Source organism: Carcharhinus amblyrhynchos, chromosome 12 (assembly GCF_965287045.1).
Source record: "Carcharhinus amblyrhynchos chromosome 12, sCarAmb.v2.hapA, whole genome shotgun sequence".
In the NCBI taxonomy this organism is placed as follows: Eukaryota; Metazoa; Chordata; class Chondrichthyes; order Carcharhiniformes; family Carcharhinidae; genus Carcharhinus; species Carcharhinus amblyrhynchos.
Window position 1 is genome coordinate 67,485,615 of NC_137335.1, and position 13,315 is coordinate 67,498,929.

Sequence of the window (13,315 nt, forward strand, 5' to 3'; positions counted from 1 at the left end):
TATTTATTAGTCATAAATAAGCCTTACATTAACACAGCAATGAAGTTACTGTGAAATTCTCTCGTTGCCACACTTTGGTGCCTGTTCAGGTACACTGAGGGAGAATTTAGCATGGCCAATGTACCCAACCAGACTGTGGTAAGAAACCGGAGTACCAGGAGGAAACCCATGCAGACACAGGGAGAACGTGCAAACTCCGCACAGACAGTGACCCAAGCTGGGAATCGAATCCAGGTCCCTGGTGCTATGAAGCAGCAGTGCTAACCACTGTGCCACCATGCCGAGGCTGGATGCAGAAGCTGAGAATAGGCTACGGGCTGTGACTGGACAATAACATTGCTGGATCTGCACTATCCTGACCATTGTGAGCAGAGTTGTGGATGTCCTGCTGATGTGTACCATTTTTGTTGAAGACGATGCCCACAGAATGTGAATTGGTTTGGTGCTGCTATTGGCTGGGGATCTGGTTACATCCTAGAAGAAAAGGAACTGAAATTCTTCATGAAGAAGACAAGAGTTTTGAAATACTTTGCGACTGAGATTGATACCATAGATGCTGAATGGATGCTGAGTCATTTTGTAAGATCTGTTTTACTTGTAGCTGCCATTTAATGTGTAATTTATATTTTTTGGTGGAACAATATTTGCCTGTGAATTCATGTTTAACTGATCTTAATTCTGTGTTTTAGAGTATATGTGGTTACCAAGATAATACTTAGTTTGTACAGTAAAAATTCTCATGTTCCAAACCCTGGAATCTTTGTGGCTTCGGTTTTTCAGTAAACAACTGGGATTTCAGCTTTCTTTTCTTCTCAAAAGAAGTTACTGTTCTCAACGAAGATCACAACAATGTTGTTGGTGCCAATGTTATGATTGCAGTAGAGACTGTTTACTTGTAAAGAGAAGTTCAAAATCTCCATTATTTACTGAAAGAATGAAGCCATAAGAGCCTACAGATTAAACAAATGATTTTACTATTATTAGAATCAGACAAAGCAAACACCACTAATTAAACATTATCTTAGCTTATCTATTATAGATTACTATAATTAAACAAAATTAACACAATCACCTAAACTTTAAAACAGGAATACTTAACTTAACCTTTCTCTTTTCACTTTGACTTCTTCCCCAGAAAGTCTTTGACTATTATCAGCCTCTTAAACGTTCAATTCCTGGGGCCAAATCAAAGTGCCACAGCTCTCAGGGATTCACTTTGATTCTCTTCAGTGCTAATGATATCCCCCAGGGTAAGAGCTTTCTTGGGGTCCTTCCATTAGCCACCAGCTAAGCAACCCACCATCATGATTCTGCTCCTCATGATTGTGGATGCACCAGCTCAAGTGGGGGCATCACTAGATTCTTGTTTAGTGACTTCACTTTCGAAACACCCATGAGTTCTGAGGGCATTTTTGCTTCTAATCTACAGCTGCTTTACAGCTAATGCCGCACTCTTTCTCTGCCATTTCTAAAGCTAAATTGCTTGTTTCTATGATCAAAAACATGTACAAATGCAACGCAAAAGGGCATTTTGCAACTACGTAACTCCATGGCAACATGCCTTATCTGGAATGTTCTAAACAGAAATGTACATTTATAAGAACATAAGAAATAGGAGCAGGAGTAGGCCATCCAGCCCTTCGAGCCTGCCCCGCCATTCAATAAGATCATGGCTGATCTGTCGCTGCTCAGTTCCACTTTCCCGCCCTCTCCCCATAACCCTTAATCCCCTCTCCTATCAAAAACCCATCAACCCGCGTCTTAAAAATATTTAGCGAGGCAGCCTCCACCACTTCAACGGGCAGAGAATTCCAGAGATTCACCACCCTTTGAGTGAAGAAGTTCCTCCTCAACTCCGTTCTAAACTGTTCTAAACATTTATTACTCTTAGCTTCAAAACCAAACATTTGATTCTGAGACCTACATGAATAATCTATATCTTTAATAGAGTTAATGGCACTTTTTTCCAGGCTTATTTACAAACTGCTTTTATCACCTTTTTAATCTGGGAAATCATAAATAATTTAAGCATTTCATTGAGGTAAGTGAAGACCTTCTGGTTCTATTATGAACTCAATGTTCGTCATCCATTGTTTAAGATCTTTCCCTTCTAATCCTGACCTTATTAAATAAATACTTTGAACTGCAATTACCCCGGGTCTATTTGGATGGACTTACTTCAGGGTTGTTTATCAGCCAGATGTTTCCAATTAACTTAAACTTAACACTTTAATTTCCACCCTAAAAGTTATATCTATTCCTAAAATTAAAAGTTCTTGTCTCACTGATGGCAACCTGCGTCATGGAGTTCTCCAGCAGCAGATAGTGCAACAGTAGGAAACCTGGGGTGATGTGGGGGAAAGTGGGGATTAGGAGGCTGCAGTGGAGTGGGGGGGGGGGAGGGGAGTGGGTAGTGGGTGAACAGTTGGTCCTGACCACTCCTTGGGCAGGGTGCCCAAAAAGGAGGACCTCCCTCCCTCTCCCCTCCACACACACCACAGCTGACAACAAGGTTGGCAGCGTTCTCCTGGCAGCCTTGTCATGTGATGTGGGCTCTTCAACCCACTGCTGGTTATGGGAGGAGCCCCTTAACACTTAAGGGCCTCATTTGGCACAAGGGCGGGTGGGCACTGCAACATCTATCCCACCACCGATAAAATTCTAGTGGTGGGGAATAGGTGAGGGGAAAGGTACCCTCATCATGTGTCTCAATTTGACATCCCATTTCCGCTACCTGCCAGTCCACTTCTGGGTATGTGTGGTGATGGGGAGCTGGGGGATGGTGAGGGGGGTCGGGGGGGGGGGGGGGGGGTGCTGGGTGGTGGTGGGGAGCTGGGGGATGGTGGGGGGTGGAGACTGGGTGGTGGTGGGGAGCTGGGGGATGGTGAGTGGTGTGGGGACTGGGTAGTGGTGGGGAGCTGGGGGATGGTGGGGGATGGGGACTGGATGGTGGTGGGGAGCTGGGGGATGGTGGAGGGTGGGGACTGGGTGGTGGTGGGGAGCTGGGGGATGGTGGGGGGTGGGGACTGGGTGATGGTGGGGAGCTGGGGGATGGTGGAGGGTGGGGACTGGGTGGTGGTGGGGAGCTGGGGGATGGTGGGGGGTGGGGACTGGGTGGTGGTGGGGAGCTGGGGGATGGTGGGGAGTGGGGACTGGGTGATGGTGGGGAGCTGGGGGATGGTGGAGGGTGGGGACTGGGTGGTGGTGGGGAGCTGGGGGATGGTGGGGGGTGGGGACTGGGTGATGGTGTGGAGCTGGGGGATGGTGGGGGGTGGGGACTGGATGGTGGTGGGGAGCTGGGGGATGGTGGGGGGTGGGGACTGGGTGGTGGTGGGGAGCTGGGGGTGGTGGGGGGTGGGGACTGGGTGGTGGTGGGGAGCTGCGGGATGGTGGAGGGTGGGGACTGGGTAGTGGTGGGGAGCTGGGGGATGGTGGGGGGTGGGGACTGGGTGATGGTGGGGAGCTGGGGGATGGTGGAGGGTGGGGACTGGGTAGTGGTGGGGAGCTGGGGGTGGTGGGGGGTGGGGACTGGATGGTGGTGGGGAGCTGGGGGATGGTGGGGGGTGGGGACTGGGTAGTGGTAGGGAGCTGGGGGATGGTGGGGGGTGGGGACTGGGTGATGGTGGGGAGCTGGGGGATGGTGGAGGGTGGGGACTGGGTAGTGGTGGGGAGCTGGGGGATGGTGGGGGGTGGGGACTGGGTAGTGGTGGGGAGCTGGGGGATGGTGGGGGGTGGGGACTGGATGGTGGTGGGGAGCTGGGGGGTGGTGCAGAGGGTGGGGAATGCTGGGTAGTGGTGGGGAGCTGGGGGATGGTGGGGGGTGGGGACTGGATGGTGGTGGGGAGCTGGGGGGTGGTGTGGAGGGTGGGGAATGCTGGGTGGTGGTGGGGATGGGAAGTGGGGGGTTTGGGTGGTGGTGGGGAGTAGGTGGAGGGGGGGCGGTGCTAGGTGGAGAGACATAAAATTCTGGCCATTGTATTCGTCATTCTTATTTTCAGTCTTGCTGGAAGGGTGTTTTGTCCTCATAACATTTCAGTTTTGTGTCTCAGAGCATCTGCTGTAAGCTGCTAAGGAAAGAGGCCCATCCACGGACAGTACAACACATTGGCTAGTGGGCATCAGGGTTAATTTACCTCTCTGAGACCGAGTTCCTGTATTGGATTACTCTCACTGAAAAGCATCTGGGCATGAGGCAAGTTTCAATGATGATGATGGAGTCAGTTTCTATCTCCAAGAAGCAAGTTGCCATTTGCACTGCTGCCTGGAGAGAGTGGCAACATCAGGGACGTCCATCGGAACACATTAATTCCCAACCTAAAAGTTATATTTATTCACAGAGTCATAGGCTCATAGAGGTCCACAGCATAGAAACAGGCCCTTCAGCCCAATTTGTCCATGCCACCTTCTTTTTAAACCCCTAAGCTAATCCCAATTGCCTGCATTTGGCCCATATCCCTCTATGCCCATCTTACCCATGTAACTATCTAAATGCTTTTTAAAAGACAAAATTGTACCCACCTCTACCACGATCTCTGGCAGCTTGTTCCAGACACCCTCTGTGTGAAAAAATTGCCCTGCTGAATCCTTTAGTATCTCTCCCCTCTCACCTTAAACCTATACCCTCTAGTTTTAGATTCCCCTAACTTTGGGAAAAGATATTGACTATCTCTCTTATCTGTGCCCTTCATTATTTTATAGACCTCTATAAGGTCACCCCTCAGGCTCCTACACCCCAGAGAAAAAAGTCCCAGTCTATCCAGCCTCTCCGTATAACTCAATCCGTCAAGTCCCGGTAGCATCCCAGTAAATCTTTTCTGCACTCTTTCTAGTTTAATAATATCCTTTCTAAAATAGGGTGACCAGAACTGCACACAGTATTCCAAGTGTGGCCTTGCCAATGTCTTGTACAACTTCAACAAGACATCCCAGCTCCTGTATTCAATGTTCTGACCGATGAAACCAAGCATGTCGAATTCCTTTTTCACCATCTGCCCACCTGAGACTCTACCTTCTAGAAGCTATGAACATGTACCCCTTGATCTCTTTGTTCATTAACTCTCCCCAGTGTCCTACCATTAACTGAGTAAATTCTGCCCTGGTTGAATCTACCAAAATGCCTCACACCGCATTTGTCTAAATTAAACTCCATCTGCCATTCGTCAGCCCACTGGCCCAATTGATCAAGATCCCATTGCAATCGGAAATAACTTTCTATGCCACCAATCTTGGTGTCATCTGCAAACTTACTAACCATACCCCCTATATTCTCATCCAAATCAATCATATAAATGACAAATAACAGTAGGCCTAGCACTGATCCCTGAGGCACACCTAAAACTAAAAGTTCTCGTCCTACCGATGGCAGCCCACCCCTCGAGCCTGCTTGGCCATGCTTTTCGTGGACTCAGATCCACTTACCCACCCGCTCACCATAACCTGTAATTCCTTTACTGTCCAACCTCGTTGAATGTTTTTAAGGCAAAGATAGATAGATTTTTGAACACAAATGAGATGGGATGAGGAAAAATAAAAAATAAGGCAAGATGAAGTGAAGTTGTGACTTCTAATGCTGTTTAGCAAGATGCCTTGCAGTTTCCTTTGACAATCTGTTAAAACAATCTTACCTAATTATCAAGGCTTCCATTAGGAAATCCAACTCATCCTGTTCAGAACACACCTCCGGCAATGTCTACAGGGAATAGAAAATGAGGAGCAGTGATTCATTGACCAAAAATTGCTCAATAGGGCTGGCTGTGCCATGACATCACTTATCCAAAAGCAAAATGTTGTTAAGATGCTGGAAATCGTCAAATTAAAAATGCTTGGAACTGCTTGGCTGGGCAGACAACATCTGCGAGCGAGGACAGAGAATTTGGCGCTCAGCCCAATCTCCGTTCGCTGCAGCGGGACGAGAAAATCCCGCTGACGGAGAATTCCGGCCCTCATTTCAGATCTATGATCCTCCATCAGACCCGTCGTCATGGAGATGCTGAGTATTTTTCAGCATTTTCTGTTTTCTTTCCCCCGAAGATCGCTCATTGGAAAATGAGTGACTAATGTGAAGTGCACTCATGCCTGAGCTGCTGTGAGGCAGGTTTAGCTGCCATTTGCACATGTCTTTCACCCTTGACAGCCTCCAGTGTTAAAAGCTGTTGGAATTACTGTCTCAGGAACTTTGGCACATTGACACTTAACTGCATCTTTTAAACCTTGTTAATTTTAACATAATGCCAGCTTGTTACAGCTGAAGTGGTTGACAGTGGAATAACGGTTTTAGAATCATAGAACCCCCTGTAGTGCAGGAGGCGGCTGGTCAGACCATCGAGTCTGCACCGACCACAATCCCACTCCAGGCCCTTCCCCCGTAACCCCACACATTTACCCTGCTGATCCCCCTGACACTAGTGTCAATTCAGCATGGCCAATCCATCTAACCCGCACATTTTTGGATGTGGGAAGAAACCGGAGCACACGGAGGAAACCCACACAGACACGGGGAGAACATGCAGACTCCACACAGTCAGTAACCCAAGCCGGGAATCAAACCCGGGTCCCTGGTGCTGTGAGGCAGCAGCGCTAACCAAATTGCTGTGTTTCTGCTGGACTGCATCTTCCCAGACGCAGCAATCACCATTGGATGGACTCTCTGCTCATTTTTCTTTTCTCACAGTGCCAGAGCTCCCCATTTTTGGCTGAGATTTTCAAATTGGACCTTATCAGAAATGGTTCCTTCGTCATTGGACAGGATATTGAGGGGAAAGCAACACCCTTCCCCTCCCCCCACAACCCCTCCTTATTTACAGCGCTAGCTGTTGTATTTTAATACATCTTCATTCACTAACACACTGTAAAGCTTTGGGACATTTAAATAGCGTTTCATTGCATTAATGAATGCGTGACGGTGAAGTAAGTGGGTAGGGTAACAGAAGGATGGAAGAGTGTTGTGTGATGGGATGAATAGGATGTTGGCTGGGGGGCAGGGGGGTGCGTGGCAGGGTGTCAGATGGGTGGCAGGCTGCTGTGTGGCAGAGTGGGTAGGATGTCAGATGGGTGCCATGGTGCTGTGTGGCAGGGTGGGTAGGGTGTTGGCTGGGTGGCAGGGTGCTGTGTAGCAGGGAAGGTAGGATGTCAGCTGGATAGGCTGGCAGGGTGGTAGAATGATGGGATAGTGAAGTCTTGTCAGGTTATGTCAGGAAGGATCGGGGAAGAGAGTAAAAGGTTTTGGGGGAGTTGGAGGGTTGTGAAGCTAAATGGGGAGTCAGAGGAGATATTAGCTGTATATTTATCCAAGAGTTAATGCTGTGTCTTTCAGTCCACCATTTCCTGGGTAACTGTTTGGCTAAGTTAGTCAGAATCCTCCAAGGTCTCAGGACAGAATTTTATGGAGAAAATTGGAACTGCGGATTTCCACGATTCACCATTTCCAGGATTTGATTCTCGCCAGCGGGGATGGATGGAATGTGACCTCACCTGTGAAGGTGCCTGTTTAGCTCTAAATGCACCACTGCACAGGTGCCCTGATTTTCCAATGTGCTAGGAGATTTCCTACTGGCCCCCTAAACCCACCCTCCTGGATATCGCCCCCCCCCCCCCAACGCTTTTCCCGCACCCCCGCAGAGTTCTCTCCTTTCCCATCTCCAACTGACCCCCTTCTGCAGAGTTCCCCCTCTGCTGACCACCCCCTTGGCAGGAGTTCCGTCCTCCTTCCCCAGTCAGCGATTGCCCCCGGCAGAGTTCTCTTCCTCCAACCCCTGCAGAGCTCTCCACTTGTCTCCCTCCCCCATTAATGGCTCAGCCCTCTATCCCTGCCCCACTCTGGCTCTGCCCCCTTGGCACGGTTATGGTGCCCAGTGGGCAGTGCCAAGGTACTCGGTGGGCAGTGACTGGGTGCCCAATAAGTATTGCCAGGGTACCAGGCAGGCACTACCAGGGTGCCATGGCCATGGCCCGGCCCTGCCCTGTGCACGACCACCTGGGGGCTTCAACGGCCTCTGATACCCCCCGATGAGACGATCATGTCTGGTGATGTTCAACAGAGATTTCCATTCTCGGACCCTTGCTTGCTCCAATTCCATGCCAGGCGAGATGGTAGAGTTCTGACATTGGTGGGACCATATGTGATTTTCATCAGGGATAACATTGGCCAATGAGGTGGTTCAGCCTTTACGATAGCATCCAGGACCAGTTGATGACATGTAAACCACGTGATTAATATTTAAATGGACTTTCTGGACTTGAAATCAATTTCAGTGGCATGAACCTAAAGTGGTGGTGGGGGGGTGGGGGGGGGGCAGAATGGAAATTGGGTGTGAATCTGAGTTTTCACCTCCCCAACTTACCACCTCACCAAAAGCTGGGCAAGTTGAAGTTGTAAAATTGTGCCCTTCGACTCTGACCCAGAGTTGGGGATTTCTTTGCTAGGTTCCAGACACAGGGCGATTGCTCATCAAAAGTGGAAACTTGCTGGGTAATTCTTGCAGAATCCTTCGCTGTAACTCTACTACCTCGCCTCCACAGAATCAGAGTGGGCGAGGGTCTGACAACAGGAATCTCCATTGACCTTGGGTGGGAATTTCCAGTCTCACCTGAGCGAGGCTGTAAAATCCCATCCCTTGTGTTCGGACTTCTGAAGCTTCCGCCACTACATTGTCCAGGAGCCTGACTATCTCGAGACTGGATGATTTGGATTTATTGACTGGCCACGATCTTCAGTTGCAATTGGTGTTTCCGATGGTAAGTATGATCCATGAATGTTATCCGATTGGTTTCCATTTGCTGATTTAGATGAACAGGGACTCGGGATATTTATGTGATGGTAAGAAACAAAAATCATCCCACAGGGTGGAGCTCTTTGCCTGTGTGGGAACGCACAGCACCCAACTGTTGTCACACACTGAATGGTGTTGATATGATGAACCTGGGCTTCTCAGTTCTGCATCATTTTGGGATTTCTTTAATGGGACTGAACTTTCACCCCTGACCCCAGAACCTTCAGGTCATTTAAATAATTTTGGAAGACTGTTTGGCCTCAATGAGAGAGATTTCACTTGGGAGGGATGCAAAGGTACTTTGGTTTCGGTGGGTGCAGCGCATATGTGGCAGTCCTCAGAAGATTGAATTCCTCAGATACTGAAACAGTCCATGTCCATCTGCAGCAAGGTCTGAATAATGTTCAGGCTTGGGCTGATAAGTGGCAAGAAACATTCACACCACAAAAGTGCCAGGCAATGAGCATCTCCAATTCATGAGAATCTCATCACTGCCCCTTGACATTCAATGGCATTAACATTGCTGAATCCTGCAATCTAAACTGGAGTAGTCACATAAGTACAGTGGCTACAAGAGCAGGTCAGAAGCTGGGGACTCTGGAGTGGCCAATTCACCTCCTGACTCCCCAGAGTCTGACGTGGAGATGCCAGCGTTGGACTGGGGTAAACTCAGTAAGAAGTCTCACAACACTAGGTTCAAGTCCAACAGGTTTATCTGTCGCAAATGCTACTAGCTTTTGGAACTGGCTGTTCCTTCGTCAGGTGGGTGGGAGTTCCCACCCGCCTGACAAAGGACTAACCAGTGCTGAAAGTAGTGGTGTTCGCTACAAGTAAATCTGTTGGACTTAAACCTGGTGTTGTGAGACTTCTTACTGTGTTTTCCCCAAAGTCTGGCCATTGACTACATGATGCAAGTAAGAAATGTGATGGAATATTCTCCACTTGCCTGGGTGAGTGCAGGAAGGTGGAAACAATCCAGGACAAAGCAGTCCACTTGATGGGTACCCAATTCACCAGCTTCAGCATGCAGTCCCTCAGCTACTGATACACAGTGTGTGCCCTTCATTAGATGTATTACAGTAACTTGTCTAGCCTTCCAAGGTAGCACCTTCCCAAAATTGCGGCTTCTACAACCAGAAGGTTTAGGGCAGCAGACACATGGGAACACCTGCAAGTTCCCCTCTCAACACCATTCTGATTTCAAATTATATTACCGTTCCTTCTCTGTCCCTGGGTTAAAGTCCTAGAAATCCCTTTCAAATAACACTGTTGTGCACCTATTCCAGATGGACTACTGTGTTTGAAGGGGGATAACTTAACACTACCTTCTAATTTGATTTTGATTTGATTTGATTTATTATTGTCACATGTATCAGTATGGAGTGAAAAGCATTGTTTCTTGCACGCTATACAGACAAAGCATACCATTCATAGAAAAGGAAAGGAGAGAGTGCAGAATGTAGTATTACAGTCATAGCTGGGGTGTGGAGAAAGATCAACTTAATGTGAGATAGGTCCATTCAAAAGTCTGATGGCAGCAAGGAAGGAGCTGTTTTTGAGTCAGCTGGTAAGTGACCTCAGAGTTTTATATCTGTTTTCCGAATGGAAGAAGGTAGAAGAGAAAAGGTCCGGGTGTGTGGGGTCCTTAATTATGCTGGCTGCTGGGAAGTATAGACAGAGTCAATGGATGGGAGGCTGGTTTGCGTGATGGACTGGGCTACATTCATGACCTTTTGTAGTTCCTTGCAGACTTGGGCAGATCAGGAGCCGTACCAAGCTGTGACACAACCAGGAAGAATGCTTACTATGGTGCATCTGTAAAAGTTGGTGAGAGTCATAACTGACATGCCAGATTTCCTTTGCCTTCTGAGAAAGTTGCTGGGCTTTCGTAACTATAGTGTTGGCAGGGGGTGGGTGGGGTGATGAGGGCAATTGAGCAACGAATGCCAACCATGTCAATGCCATGAAATAATTTAAAAATGCATGTTTAGCTCAGTTTTTCTCTGGTCTAACCAATCATCTTTTAAGGGAGCACTGGAGAAAAGCAACACAATAAAAAATTTCATGTTAGGCAACCAATAACATTTGTGTGGTGGTTGGTGAAGACAAAAGATTCTGTGATAAAAACCTCCAGTCAGTTCAGCAAGATTTGGCAATTCTAGCTCCCATCACTACTGATAAATCCCATTCATCACCTTAGCAGTGATGTGTGGAGCTAAATGAATTCTGTCAAATTGTTTTCAATTCCAAATGAGCTTGGCCATTTCAGCCATCTGTATTCCTTTCCGTGACATTGAAGCTTCGCATTGTCCATTCGGCACATCCTTGGGCTTCTTGTTCCATGGATATTCTATTGTTTCCATTCTAAATATGCCGTTGCCATCTATCTTGGGTAAGAGCTGCTATTTAGCCATGCCAGCTTCTCATGATATCATTCTAGATTCTTCCCATCCCTGTGTCCCTCTCAATCAACTTGTCCCTGCTGTTGAAACGCTTCACTGCATATTGGGATGAGTCACAACACATTTCTACCTTCAACAATCTTGGCATTAGATTAGCAATTTAGCACAACATTTGGGGAAGGTTCAGAAAATGGTAAATAGATTACTGTTATTCAGCAGCAGCAGGTAGGATTTCTGACAGAATAATAAAGTAGGAAAAATGGAGGACATTCAAGTTAATTTAAAAGTAGGAATGAAAGAAAAATAAAACTTGTATTTAGTTGTTGTCTTCCACAATCTCAGGGTACCCAAACTCCTTTATAGCCAGTAACATGATTTTGAAATGTAGTCACTTTTATAATTTTAGGCAAGAATGGAAGTTGATAAACAGCAATGAAATAAATGACCAGAACACTTATTTCTTTTTTTTACGATATTAGTTAAGGGCTGACTATTGATCAAACTACAAAGGATGAATCCCTGCTCTTCTCTAAACAGCACTAGAAAATCTTTTAGAATTATAGAATCCCTACAGCGCAGATAGAGAGAGGCCTGCACCAACAACAATCCCAATCAGGCCCTACCCTGTAACCTCACATGTTTACCCTGCTAATCTTCCTGACACTAAGGGGCAATTTAGCATGACCAATCAACCTAACCCACACATCTTTGGACTGTGGGAGGACACGGACGCATCCAGGGGAAACCCACGCAGGCACGGGGAGAACGTGCAAACTCCACACTGTCAGTCCCCCGAGGCTGAATTAAACCCGGGTCCCTGCCGTTGTGAGGCAGCAATGCTAACCATTGTGCCTGACACGGTTGCATCGTGGTTAACACTGCTGCCTCACAGCACCAGGGACCTGGGTTCGATTCCCGGCTTGGGTCACTGTCTGTGTGGAGTTTGCACATTCTCCTCGTGTCTGCGTGGGTTTCCTCCCGGTACTCCAGTTTCCTCCCACGGTCCAAAGATGTGCGGGTTAGGTTGATTGGCCACGCTAAGAAATTGTTCCTTAGTGTCCAGGGATGTGTCGGTTAGAGAGATTAGTGGGTATGATATGGGGGTAGGGCTCGGGTGGGATTGCGTTCGGTGCAGACTGGATGGGCAGAAGTGCCTCTTTCTGCACTGCAGGATTCTATCATTCTCTTTGTATCTACATGGATTTCCTCTGGGCGCTCCCATGTCCTCCCACAGTCCAAAGATGTACGGGTTAGGTTGATTGGCCATGGTGTTAGGGGGATTAGCAGGGTAAGTACTTGGGGCTACGGCGATAGGGATGGGTGGGATTCTGATCGGTACAGACTCGATGGGCCGAATGGCCTCCTTCTGCACTGTCAGAATTCTATAATTCTACAATAATTTGAGGGGGATCGGGTTAACATTTCATCCGACAGGCCACACTTCTGACATTGCACCACTCGCTCAGTCATACCCTAGATTATGTGCTCAGGTTTCTGAAGAAGGAGCTTGAATCTGCAACCTCTGAACCTCGAGTGCTGCCATTGAACCACAACTGGGCTAAGTCCATAAGAGAAAAGGTGGAAGAAAAAGATGCTGCCTCTGTAGTTCCCTTACCATCGAGGGGCAGGAAGCGAGAGCAGGCCATAATTTAATGTCAGGCTTCAGCCAGGGGGGAGATTGTGACCCTGAGGCAGGAGATTATGATCTCTCCGGGAAGATTCGTGTTGAGGTCGGAAGAGCTGGGAGGCTGGCATGTCCTTAATAATTTGCACCGCAAAGTGTGCCATTAGCACCTGGAACGTTATTACAGAACAGATTGCAACATTAGATTATGAAGAAGAAACCCGTTCTGTTGTGTTTTACAGCCACTGTCATCTTCTATATTTTATCCAATATTAGTCATTTTCTAAATTCTTTATCGTGGGTGAAATGAGGAAGTGGCTCCCTGAAAACAATTCGCTTTGCTGCCAAAAGAAATGAATTTTGGATAATGACCACAATGTGATTTTTGTAAGGCAATATCAATGTGGCCATTATCAAAGTCGAGCAGCCCAGGGTCAACACTGTTTACAAACGCCTCCGTAAAATCCACCATTAAACTTCCACTCCAAAGCTAATGGGAACAACTTTTATAACCATCAAAT

General features: G+C 47.6%; 1 protein-coding gene across 1 annotated transcript in view; it reads right to left on the bottom strand.

Annotated features, from left to right (window-relative positions):
• Nucleotides 1-13,315, bottom strand: part of LOC145350623 (ALK tyrosine kinase receptor-like) — a 1,029,887-nt gene that overhangs the window by 58,763 nt on the left and 957,809 nt on the right. The window contains exon 22 of the mRNA XM_080199829.1: nt 5,625-5,689. Coding sequence (XP_080055955.1) covers nt 5,625-5,689 — 65 coding nt within the window. The remainder of the gene's footprint in view (nt 1-5,624; nt 5,690-13,315) is intronic.